Below are 13887 nucleotides of genomic sequence, written 5' to 3' on the forward strand. Positions count from 1 at the left end.
GAAAACACTTTAGGTTCATGGACCATGTATAGAGTTATCATTCATCAAAAACATCAATATCTTTGAAAGTTTGGGTTGAAATAGTTTATTGGACAAAAAGAAGAACCACAATAAACAAGTTACCATTTGGTGACAGATTGAGCTAGAAGAATTGACTAAGGAAATTCAGAAACATCTGACTCAAAAATCAGTAAAACTATGTAAAATTGTCAGATTCATCGTATATATTTGTTCAATAAATATTTATTGAGTATATTTTATTTTAAAGGCATTGATTTTAAAACTGAAGGCTATGAAATCTTTCTGTTTTTTGTTTTTTTATATTATGCTTTTTATATTTTTCAATGAGTTAGTTTAGTTTATATTTGTTAACTGAGGTAAGGTACCCTCATTTACTTTCTAAGGTGCCTACTATGTGACAAACTTTGTTTTCTTCCATCTTATTAATAATATAGCATAGAAGTGCTCAAGATTTATCTGCTTCTAATCAGTCCTACTCATAAAATGATCAATAATTAGTGCTAAGGAAACATTGTGAAGAATCAGAGTGTGAGTTATTTTTTTCTACTCTTGTCCTTAAACTTACTACACTTCTAAAAGCTTTTTGCCATCATGTTGCACATTTGCACACTTCCTTCCCTTCTTCCTTTGTCTTATCAGTGCTCCACTATCCACAAAACTTCATTCTCTAATATTTATTCCTTCTATGTCTAACCCCATGGTCTTACTGCCTTATAGCTTGAGTGATAATGGGTTTTTCATAAGTGACCTTGTATTGTACTCAATTTTTACACTCATTGTTTACACTAGATGCCTAGTGCATGAATTCATGCCTGGGTAGAGTCCGGCCAGTCTGCCTTGATTGGGCCTATCAGGCTGGGCCCACTGGGGGGTGGGGCTAAGTGCAGTTGGCAGGTCAGCCCCTTCTCTGGTGGAACTCAGGTCAAAGAGACAATTTGCATATTAACCTTTTACTATACAGGATTTGGAAAGCAGATGTATGCAGTAGAAACCCGAAAAGGAGTGTCTTTAAAATGTTTCAGTTATTAACGTTTTGCCATTTTAATGTAAATTTTTACCATTTTAGGTGTACAATTGAGTCGTATCAAGTATGCTTACATTGTCGACCAAGAAGCACCACTATCTTATCTCTAGAACTCTATTCATCTTGAAAAACTGAAAATTTCTACTCCTTAAACAGTAACACTTGATTCCCCCTATCCCTCCAGCCCCTGGCAACTACCATTTGAGTTCTCTTTCTATGATTTTACTATTTCAAATGCCTCATAAAGTGGACTAGTGCACTCTTGGTCATAGGGTAACTTATTTCATCTAGTATTATATCCTAGTACAATGTTCACCCATGTTGCAGCATGTGTCAGAATTTCTTTCCTTCTGAAGGCTAATATTCCAAGGTCTGAATATACCACATTTGTTTATCCATTCATCAGTTACGGGCATTTGTGTTGCTTCCAACTTTTGGTGAAAACATGTATACATATATCAGCACTTAGGGTTAAATTTTTTTTTTTAAAGAAATTTATACTGAATAATTTGAAGAACTATGGTCCATACTGCTTTATTACAAGCAAATTTATAAGAACAGAAGAAGAGAGTGATAACTAGCCATGCAGGATATTTCCATTTCCTGTAGATTCACAAAAGTCTGGAAGAGTGTAACACTTTTGCTGCAGTGATTGCTCAATCAAGTGTCTACTACTTGGTCTAAAGGAATTGTCAAGACACAACATAGTGGTTTGCCTCTGAATTGCAGTTTTTGTCCTTGTTTTTTCTCATCTCTCTCTTTTTTTTCTGTGTGTATGTGTGACAAAGCCAAAACTATAATTATTTAATTCTTTGTTGTTAGTTCCTTTTGCATAAATAAAGAACCTGTTAACATACTGTCTTAAGATATTTCAAAGGCTGAAGAAATAATTTTTCTATCCTCTAGGCTTTCTCTCAAATTTTCTCTGAAAATAATTAGTGGTAAAAAAGCCAGGAAACAGATTGTTGCTATCAGAGGAAACTGTATTAAAAACTGCATTCTATGCAATTGGGAACTTTGTCTCATTATTTGTTGAATAGAAGAAGTTATATCTTCTTTAATATTTTGTTGTGACAATTAATGAATAATGTATACAAAGAGATTGATAATCAACAGTTGATCAATTAGTGAGAGTAATCTCAGTAGGTACAGGAAAAGCAGTTGACAAATCCAGCCTCTGTTCCTCATTACAAATTCCAAGTGAATCCAGAATCCAAGGCAATTTCTCCAACTTCATAAAAGACCTCTACAAAAACCTACATCAAATGTCATACTTGATGGTGAAAGACTGAATGCTTCCCCCTAAGCTCAAGAATTTTGGCTCATAACTCATGAATTTAAGAGGTACTAGTGGTTCTCACTAGTGTAATAAGGCAAGAGAAAAATATAAAAGACATATAATTAGAAAAGAAAGAAGTAAACCTATCTTAGTTCACAGACATCACAATTATCCAGTAGACAATCCAATGGTATCTACAAAAATGTTACTAAAACAAACAAGTTAAACAAAATCAAATGTATTCAATATACCTTTCATATGATATCTTGGTTGTGGTAATGGATTCACAGTATCTATAAATGTATAATCTTATAAAATTGTTTACATTAAATGCGTGAAATTTGTTTTTATGAAAATCATGCATTTAAAAAGCCATTAAAATAAAAATGTAACAAATATCTCCCCTTAATGTTGTTTTAAATTTTCTTGTGTGACACAAAATGCAAAATAAATCTCCAATAAGTTCTCATTTGTTTTAAAATACTTTTAAAAAATAAATATACATAACAGCTTTCTATATCCATGTGCTGCACTGTTTACTTTCAACCCAGAATCTTCTCAACTTATTTTGTTTTTCTCCTTGTATATCAGAATAGAAGTTTGCTGCTGCTTTTTCAAATTTCTTTCAAGCATAGTTTTGTGGCAGGTTCTGACATTATATCTTAGAAAGTGGAGAAGAATTTATGTATCTGGATCTGAATGTTTTTAAATTGATTTATCGATTAATGATTGATGTGTGTGTGTGTGTGTGTGTGTGTGTGTGTGTGTGTGTGTGTATCAGAGAGAGAGAAAGAGAGACAGAGAGACAGAGAGACAGAGAGACAGACAGACAGAGAGACAGAGAGAGAGAGAGAGAGATCAATTTGTTGTTCCACTAATTTATGCATTCATTTGTTAATGCTTGTATGTGACCTGATGGGGATGAGATCTGCAAACTTAGTTTATCATGAGGATGCTCTAACTAATTGATTACTAGGCAGGGATGTTCTTGAATTGGTTAAGGCCACATCTGGGAGACTATTCACATGTTCACTCAGACGACTCATGAAGACCTGAATCTGTGTAGAGGGAATTCCAGGAAACAGTTTGAACTAAACTTCCATTTACATGTCCACAGATAAAAGTTTGCAAGGCCTTGCAGAAAGATGTGGCTTTCTCTAGAACTTTATCTTAATAACTTTCAGATGTTTTCTCTTTTGTTTTATAAAATGAATGGTCATAAATAAAGAACAAAAAAAGTGCTTGCTTTTGCTGCTGGCACTTCATAAAAATGACTAGTTTACTTATTTGTTTAAAAATATTTTTATTGATTTCAGAGAGAGGAAGAGAGAAATAGAAATAGAAACATCTATGAAAGAGAAACATTGATTGACTGCCTCCTGCATGCCCCCTAGAGGGTATTCAGCCTAAAACCTGAGCATGTGTCCTGACTGGGGATTGAATAGAGGAATTCCTGGTGCATGGGACAAGGCTCAACCAATGGAGCCTCACTGGCCGGACAAAAATGACTAGTTTTAAAAAAACTTGTGTAGTCATAGGGACATTTCCCCATGCTGATCCCAGAGCTTTCTCTCTGGTCTTTGAGAACCACCTTGGCCTAGGACAGTCACCACAAATGAAATCTTAGAAATAGGTATCAGGCTGGCTGTAACAAAACCACCTGTGGGAGCTTTACATTTTTCATATTAGTGGGTCTCAGTCCTGGAAATGTTTCATGAAATTAGTGTTGAGATTGATCCTACAATCTTCCATTTTAAATCGCTCACACATTGATTGTATTATCAGCTGTTGTATGAATATCAGCTGTTATATCTTCCATAATTTGATAGCTGATAAAAGAGGAGAGTTCTAACTTGTGCTCCAAGCTTTTGATACAAATCCTCAGTTCCAGGTTTACCTGTGGAGGAACATTATTTGATTAAAGTGAAAGTCCACAGAATGTGGCCGATAGATGGTTGTAGAAAGCATTTTTTCAATTTTATTTTATTTTATTTTATTTTATTTTATTTTATTTTATTTTATTTTATTTTATTTGATTTGATTGTTGACAGTATTACAGATGTCCTCCAATTTCCACCCTTTTTAGTCCCCCTCCTGTAAGCCCCTACCTCACTCACCCCAGGCCTCCCCCACACTATTGTCTGTGTCTGTTGGTTATGTGTATATGTACAAAAGTTCTTTGGTTAGTCTCTTCCCATCTCCCAGCCCCCAACCTGCCTCAGAAATAAGTTAGCCTGTTCCATGATTCCATGCTTCTGGGCCTGTTTTGTTAGTCAGTTTATTATGCTCATTAGACTCCACATATAAGTGAGATCATGTGATATGTGTCCTTCTCTGACTGGCCTATTTCATCCAACATAATATTCTCCAGCCCCATCCATGCTGTCACAAGGGGTAAGAAATCCTTTTTTATGGCTTCATACTGTTCCCTGGTATAAATGTAGGACAACTTTTTTTTATCTACTCATCCATTGATGGCCACTGGGCTGTTTCTATATTTTAGCTATTGTAAGTAATGCTGCTATGGACATAGAGGTGCATATATTCTTTCTGATTGGTGTTTTGGGATTCTTAGGATATATTCTCAGAAGTGGGATCCTTGGTCAAACAGAAGTTCCATTTTTAATTTTGAGGAAACTCTATACTGCTTTCCACGGTGGTTGTACCATTCTGTATTCCCACCAGCAGTGTACTAGGGTTCTCTTTTTTTCTCCATCCTTATCAGAATTTGCTGTTTGTTGATTTATTGATGGTTGGTAGGCATTCTGGCAGGTGTGAGGTGATACCTCATAGTAGTTTTAATTTACATCTCTCTGATGACTAGTGACTTTGAGCATTTTTTCATATGTCTATTGGTCAACTGTATGTTTTTTTTTTTGAGGAAGTGTTTATTCAGGTCTGTTGCAAATTTTTTAATTGAATTGTTTGTTTCTATTAAGTTTTATGAGTTCAAAGTTGGAGAGATCACAATTCTGGATATCAAATTAGACTATAAAGCTTTTGTAATCAAAACAGCCTAATTTCGGCACTTGAACAGGCATATAAACCATTGCAACAGAATAGGAACCCCAGAAATAAACCCATGCCAATATGATCAATTAATATTTGACAAAGGAGGCAAATGCATATAATAAAGACAGTCTGTTCAATAAATGGTGTTGGGAAAAATGGACAGATACATGCAAAAAAAGAAAAAAAATAGATTACCTTCTCATGTTATACAGAAGAATAAACTCAAAATGGATGAAATATTTAAATGTAAGACACAGAATCATAACAATCCTAAAAGAAAACATAGGCCGGAAAACTGCAGACATCTCACTTAGCTGAAATTTTGTTGATGCATCTTCTAGGGCAAAATAAACAAAGAAAAAAAAATAAATGGTGTTATATCAAACTCAAAAGCTTCTACACAGCAAAAGAAGCCACCCTCAAAATGCAAAGAGAACCTAGTGTAGGGGAAAACAAGATTACATCTGATAAGGGGTTAATTTCCAAAGTAGAAAACCTTTTTTATGCCAGATCCACATCAAGGCTATAGGGTTAGTACTCCTGGCCTTAGTTATCTTATTGCTTAGTTATCTTATCTTGGAATGAACAAAATAGGAGGACATTAAGATATTGATCTGAGTTCACTCTTTATTGATTTTCTAACTTCAATTATGATGCTTCTTCTGTTTAGGCTTCATACTTAAAAAATGATTCTGAAATTCATTTGATTTTTTTCTCCTGAAAAATTTTATTAAAAAGATAGCATATCTTACATTTGTTTATATTTTAAGACTGATGAAATATTGTATGTGATGTAGTGGTGAACTTTCAATGAAAGACTACTTATTTCACTTCAATTTAGCAAATATTTAGTTGTCACATAATAAATGCCAATCAATGTTCTATATTGGGTTACAGTACTGAAAGGTGAAGACTCATTCAAAAAGACTTTGTATTACTTCCTCTGATTTCAACCCCAAATCCTTTCTGATTCAGTGGATTCTAGGCAGGCCCACCACAGGTTTGTGAGAATATATAGTACTGTATTAAAATGCTCAAAAAAAAAATTGCTATCTTCCAACTGCAGGAATACCCTGCATGCTCTGTTAAAGTACTTCCATGTCAGGTATTGTCCTAAGAAAGAAGAAGAAGAAGAAAAAAAAGACCTGAGAGCTTAGGATTGTTTAGATTTCTAATCACTGCTGAAAATTGATATGTGCCTCTTAAAGTCACAGATGAGAACTGCTATTTGGGCGGTAACCTAACAAACATTTCAGTCCCTGCCCACCAGGGGGTGTGGCTTTCCAACACAAACACATTTCCTGTGTGAAATGCAGGTTTAGATTTGTAATTTCGTGGTGACTTCAGCATTTCTTCATGTTAAGATTCAAGAGCATTATTCAGATGACACTGTAGAGATGAACTCTTCCCTGGGCTTAGTGACTGTGGTACTCTTAGTGCTTGGTAAGTAACACACCTCTTAAAATATGGATTGTTTTTTCTATTATGTCAGCAAATTCTTTAACTTTAATTTTAGTGAAGAGCTTCATGCCCAAGGTGACAGAGTTCTGTTTTATTTTTCTTCAGGACGAACCCATGGAGACTCGGTGACCCAGACAAAAGGCCAAGTGACCCTCTCAGAAGGGGCTCCCCTGACTGTAAACTGCTCCTATGAAACCGCACAGTACCCTGCTCTTCTCTGGTATGTTCAGTATCCCGGAGAAGGTCCACAGCTCCTCCTGAAAGCTACAAGGGACAATGAGAACGGAAGCAGCAAAGGATTTGTAGCCACATACCGAAAACAACCAAATGCCTTCCACTTGGAGAAAGCCTCAGTTTGCCAGTCAGATTCTGCCATGTACTACTGTGTGCTGAGTGACACAGTGACAGACACTGCAGGGGGAGCTGAGCACAAACTATGAGCAGCAAGGAGGAGCCTGGTTGCTGAGTTCTGTGACGGTTTGATCCACTATGCAAAGTACATTTAATAAAAATTTTCAATATTTGATGTACATTAATAGAGTTGTTAGGATAATTAGACTTTCATATGTACAAGGACATCTAATAAAAGGAAGTCTTTTATTTAGAAAACAACGCACTAAAACCTGGAAATAAAAATAATAAATGATTTAAAGGTTTAATATATATCAAACGTATTGGTATGACTCTACATTTCTTTTTATGATACAGTTAGTATAATAGGATATTAAAAATGGCCCTCATAATAAATAAATGGGAAGTTTATAAGCAAGACAGTTAAAGCCTACCTTGACTCAACTTTTTACTAAGTCAATGAGCACAAAATTATTCCACATAATTTAAAAAAAATGTTTTTTATTGATTTCAAAGAGGAGGGGAAAAGGAAAGATAGATAGAAACATCAATGATGAGAATCATTAATCAGCTGCCTCCTGCACACCTTTTACTGGAGATCAAGTCCACAACCTGGGACTGGAATAGAACCTGGGACCTTTCAGTTCACAGGCCAATGCTCTATTCACTGAGCCAAACAGGCTAGGGCAGTGGTCAGCAAACTAATTAGTTAACAGAGCCAAATATCAACAGTATGATTGAAATTTCTTTTGAGAGCCAAAATTTTTAAACTTAAACTTCTTCTAACGTCACTTCTTCAAAATAGACTCGCCCAGGCCATGGTATTTTGTGGAAGAGCCACATTCAAGGGGCCAAAGAGCCACATGTGCCTCCTGGGCCTCAGTTTGCCCACCTCAGAGCTAGGCTGGGGCAACAAACAGTTTTGATGATGAGTGTTTCCTATCTTCTTTTCATGTGTTTTTAGAGGGTTTAGAAATGAACTTTTAGAAATAATTCATAAAAGATTCTGAATTGTAAAAGAATGAAGGTTGAGGGACAATTGATAAAAATGTAAACGTTGTTATTAACAGTTAGCTTCCTTATGCTCTGCTATCGATATATCAGGTATAGAATTATCTTAATTTTATTTATTTATTTATTTATTTATTTATTTATTTATTTATTTATTTTTAAATATATTTTATTGATTTTGTACAGAGAGGAAGGGAGAGAGATAGAAAGCTAGAAACATCGATGAGAGAGAGTCATCGATCAGCTGCCTCTTGCACACCCCCTACTGGAGATATGCCCGCAACCAAGGTACATGCCCTTGACCGGAATCGAACCCGGGTCCCTTCAGTCCCCAAGCCGACGCTCTATCCATTGAGCCAAACCAGTCTCGGCAAGAATTATCTTAATTTTAGTTTCATCCCTTTCTATAAATCTTAGTTTCTCCTTAATGCTTCATCTCTGACAGTTTTCTTTTTTTTCTTCCTATGTGAGTATTAATTTTTGAACCTCTGTCTTTTTTCTTAGATCTTACCTTGTAGGAGTTAACTTAATTCCCTGACTTGGTGTTCTCTTGGAGCCCCCTTAGGCTGTCCGTCCCTTCAGCAGCATTGACCTTCCTTTGGGATAGCTCCTTGGTGAGTGTGGTGGATTCAGTGGGCAGGGGGGTGGGGCTTCAGTCTTTGTGCATGGGGCAGCAGGAAGAATCCCATCCAATGTGCTCAACTTTCTTGGTTGTTTTCTTTTAGGATTTTCTCTTAAGTAATATGTAGCAAGATTTTAAAACTTTGATTCAATCAAACAATTGTGTTTTATATATGTTTTGATTACTGATATATTTGGACTTATATCTAATATTTTGGTTTTGTTCCACATGCTCTTGGTGTTTTCTTTATATCTGTCTTCTGTGGCATTGAAAAAAATTTTCTCTCTGCTGCTTTGAAAAATATGAGATGTTTTCTCTCCAGTAACCTTAAATTATTTGTGTGTTTGTATGTGTGTGTGTTATTCTATAATATTTCCCCCTTCTATATCTCACTCCTTATCCTTCAGAGGACTTTTTTCTCTTGCTAATTTACTATCTTTAGAATGACCTCAGTGTCTGGTTGAATAAATGACATAATTTCAGATAAAGTTTATCAAATCAGCCCATAAATTATAGTTCCAATGCAAATTAATAAGAGTAAAATAGAAAAACATCGAGCATGATAATCAGAACAGAATTCACTTCATTTTCCATCAGAGTTTTTGTCCCTGATATTCAGACTTCCTAGAGTGATTTTCACCTAATATCCTCAGAGCCTGTCCCTTCACTCTTCCTACTCTTTGTTCCTAGAGAAACATGTGTGCATGTGAGTGAAGACGAATGTTAAAAAAGATTTGTTGTATTAGATAGATAGAAAAACCAACATATTAACTGTTTGTTCTTAGGAAAAGTATGTCCATAGGACTGTTTGGACTGTAGTATATCCATAGTATGGGATATAATTCAACAGAAGGACCTATGTGTGTTAACATAAGACTTAAATTTATTATTGAGTTTATAAAACAAGTTAAAGAAAGGTATTCACAATGTGTCTATTTGTATTACAATAAAGTATAAATGAAACACTCTACTATATATTTTCCATTGATTTAAACCTATACTACAAAACTGCCAAACCAACTACTGCAAATTGATCAGGATGAAGAACCAATTGGAGGAATAAGTGATGGAAGAGTGCAAATTTGGAGCAGTATTCAAAGGGGATTTTAGTCTATATGCAATGGTTTATCACTTTTCATAACTGATATATTCATGAATTCCCCCTATTGTTAAAATTATTAGTCATTGTCATTATAAACATTTATTCATATTCTTTATTCTTCTCACCAATAAAGGAGAAAATAAGAAAATGACATCTTTAGATTTTGTTCAACCACTCCAAGTACAGGCAGTATTCTTCCTCTGGGATCATATAAGTTTTAGTTTTCACTCCTCTTAGGCTCCTATTCTGACTGTATTATAATTATGTATATTTTTGTCTGCCCCAGTAGCCTGTAAATTATTATGTCTCTTTTGTGTGTTCTTAAGATTTAGTGAATCACCTCATTTACACTAAAACTTCAATAATTTTTTATGAATTTACTACAATCAAAGGTAAATAAACCAAATAATTAGCACAAGATGAGACTTATCAAATTATTTTAAAATAATTATTTTCATGAAATGACACTTTGAAAGTAGAAGTTGGTTCCTTTTTATTCTATTTATTGGGGTAACATTGGTTAATAAGACCAAGTAGGTAAATTTGGTTCATTTTTAATCTCCATTTGGCCTTGGCAGTCACTTTGTTTTCTAACAATCTGCATTTAGTTAACCAGTAAACAGAGGGAATGGGGCTGGGTTGTGTGACTGCTGAGTTAGCTGTTCTAAAGTCATCTTTATTTATTTATTTTATTTATTTATTTTTATAACAAATCTTTATTGTTCAGTTTATTACAGGTGCTCCTCTTTCCCTCTTCTTCCCCCATAGTTCCACTCCACGTGATTCCCAACTCTACTCCATGCCCTTACCCTTGCCTTTGTCTTCATCCATAGGTGTAAGATTTTTGTCCAATCTCTTCCCTCACCCCTCAGACTCCCTTCCCCCTGAGAATTGTTAGTCCAATCCCTTTCTATGTCCCTGATTCTATTATGTTTACCAGTCCATTTTGTTCTTCAGATTTTTTATTCACTTGAGTTTTAGATTCACTTGTTGGTAGGTATGTATTTTATGTCTTTTTGTTGTTCATAATTTTTACCTTTACTTTTCTTCTTCTTCTTCTTTGTCTCCTTAAAGAATACCCTTCAGTATTTCATGTAATCCTGGCTTAGTGTTGAAGAACTCCTTTAACTTTTTCTTGTCTGTGAAGCTCTTTATCTGACCTTTAATTCTGAATGATAACTTTGTTGGGTAGAGTAATCTTGGTTGTAGGTACTTGTTGTTCATCATTTTGAATATTTCTTGCCACTCCCTTCTAGTCTGCATAGTTTCTGTTGAGAAATCAGCTGACAGTCTTATAGGTACTCCCTTGTAGGTAACTAGCTGTTTTCCTCTTGCTGCTTGTAAGATTCTCTCTTTGTCTTTTGCCCTTGGCATTTTAATTATGATGTTTCTTGGTGTGTTCCTCCTTGGATTCCTCTTGTTTGGGGTTCTGTATGCTTCCTGAACTTATGAGTCTATTTCTTTCACCAGGTAGGGAAAATTTTCTGTCATTTCTTCCATTAAGCCTTCAATATCCTGCTCGCTCTCCTCTGGCACCCCAAAAATCCGGATGTTGGTATGTTTTAAGCAGTACAGGAGGCTCCTTATACTATCCTCACACTTCTGGATTCTTCTTTCTTTCTGCTTCTCTGGTTGGGTGATTTTTTCTTCCTTATATTCCAGATCTTTGGTTTGATTCTTGGGGAACGTTGAGTTCTGTATATTCTTTATTTCAGATAATGTATGCTTAATTTATGACTGGTCCTTTTCCATTTTTTTGGTATTCTCTTTAAGGTTCTTGGAGGTCTCACCAAGCTTCTTGGAGGTCTCATCAAGATTCTCAAAGGTTTTTAGAGGATTCTTGAGTAATCTTATAAATGTGATTCTGAACTCTGTGTCATCCAGTAGTTTACTTTCCTCCATCTCTCCCATTCGTGACATGTTTCTGTGTCTTCTCCCTCTGTTGATGGAGTGGCTTTGTGTGGTAGGTGACCTATCAGCTTCCCCATCATCTGGGGTGGTCGTTTTTGGTATATCCTTTGTGGGCTGAGTGCAAAGTCTTGGTATAATTAAGCCTTGTTTGCTGTTGGTACTCTGGGAGGAATTGATATCCAGGCCAATTGTCTGTGAGGACCCACTCTGTCTATAAAGGAAGAACTGCTGCGTTGGAGACTCGGTTTGTTTCAGTGGGGTTTTGGTGCTCAGAGTCGGTCTCCAGAATGTGTCACTTATGGGTGTGAGTGGTTGAAATTGATCTCTAGAAATACTGGCTTCTGGATCTCCAATGGGATTCAGTTCAGGAGCTACAGCGAGAACTACAGTTTTCTCCTGCTTGCTTGGGTCTTGGGGGAGGGGTGGGGTGGTGGTGGTGGTGGTGGTGGTGGTGGTATTTATATATGGTTAAGGTGCCTCAATACAGGCCATTCATATGTAAAATTAGCTTTGTGATGCCTGGGAAGGTCTGTAGAATCTGTGGACAGGACCTCAGGGCAGGGTCTCAGGGTGGGGCAGGGCCTCAGGATGGGGCAGGATCTCAGGATGTTACTAGGTTGGGCTGTGGCTAACAGCAATGGCTGTCCCAGCCACTCACGTTTCCAAGTCCCCACTTCCCTGAGATCCAGCGCATTATACAATGATTCCTGCACACACCTCTGCAAGAGCCGCCCTCACTTCGGCCCCGATGGCCCAGCTTCTCCCCGTAGGCCTCTGTGTCCCCTACGTGACCCCAGAAACTGGATTTCAAAGAGATAGGGAGCTTGTTTCCTTTTGGGTTGAAAAGAAAAGCCACGCCGCAAGCCCAGTCGCCCGCCATCAGCCCGTTCCACCACCAGCCAGATTTGCGTGCCTCAGTACCTAGGCTCCTCAGCTTTTCAGCGCTTGAGATCCCCTCTCTTTCAGCCAGCCTTCCCGTGGTTTTGGATGATAGATGTCCTTTGTATTAGTTTTAATTAGTGTGTGAGCTGCAGAACAGCTGTTCACTTACGCCGCCATCTTGGTCTTCTGCCCTAAAGTCCTCTTTATTGATGGTTTTGGCCACTAGGGGGCAAAGTAGGCTCAAAAGAAGATGCCTTTCTTGGTTCTGAGCATTGAACAGTTAAGTAAGGAGAGCAATAGCATGTGAACAAGTCAAGGTGCAGACAACAAAAATGAGATAGTTAACAGTGTTTGTGTAGAGCTCACCTCAGTTTTTTGGCTCTGCCACGCTACTTAAACTTCAGAAAGAATTTGGAGTTAATACTCTAAAAATCTACTGTGAGAATGATTCTCTGAGCAGAGCAGAGGTACAGGAGTAAGACTATTACTGGTTATTGTGAGCATGGAAGCTCAAGAGTAAACATCACCATAACCTGTTTTTCAATTGTTTTGACTAAAATTCCAAAACCTACTGACCCATAAATTATTCCAATGTTCCAAATTACCTACTTTTTCATAAATCTCTGTGAAAGTAGAAGGAATAAAAATAAAAGGGAAAGAAGAAAACAGAAGGAAACAAGGAACAAAAACAAAAACAAAATAGAAGAAAAGAGAGAGGACATTATTTAATTTGACCAGCAAAATGTGGTTGGATCAGAATCAGCTATGAGGATCAGCAGGGTGCCCAAGAGTTGGACAGAAGAAGAGGAGAGGTGGAAATTAAGTCAGAGTGGAAATTCTATACAAATTCTATTTTTCTCCAAGAAGATTTTGTCGAAGTTATTTTCTCTGCAGATGGTGACTGTATGTCCTGGCTTGTAGAACTCTCCTGATTTCAAGAAAATCATTTACTTCTACCTTGCACCTAGATATGCTATCATTTTCCTTGATCAGAATTTTCATATAACTGAATTCAAAAATTTCTCTGTCAAACTATGCAATCTAGGAACTGGATCATTCTTCCTAGGATTCTTTAAGTTTCTACATAATTCATTGAAACACTGATAACATATGAACACCATCCATCCTTCCTCATACACTCTGCCACAAACTTCTCGTACTATATACCTAGTTATTATAAAAATCACCAGCTTATACCTTCACATACTGGA

The 13887-nt window shown here is 36.4% G+C and overlaps 1 gene segment (V, D, J or C); it reads left to right on the forward strand.

Annotated features, from left to right (window-relative positions):
* Positions 1-6678: 6678 nt before the first annotated feature.
* LOC123651612 lies at positions 6679-7283 on the forward strand. The segment is given in 2 exon segments: positions 6679-6779; positions 6903-7283. Coding segments are annotated over 2 exon segments (381 nt in total).
* The last annotated feature ends 6604 nt before the right edge of the window (positions 7284-13887 follow it).

This window comes from Pipistrellus kuhlii, unplaced genomic scaffold (assembly GCF_014108245.1).
Source record: "Pipistrellus kuhlii isolate mPipKuh1 unplaced genomic scaffold, mPipKuh1.p scaffold_m20_p_1, whole genome shotgun sequence".
NCBI lineage: Eukaryota > Metazoa > Chordata > Mammalia > Chiroptera > Vespertilionidae > Pipistrellus > Pipistrellus kuhlii.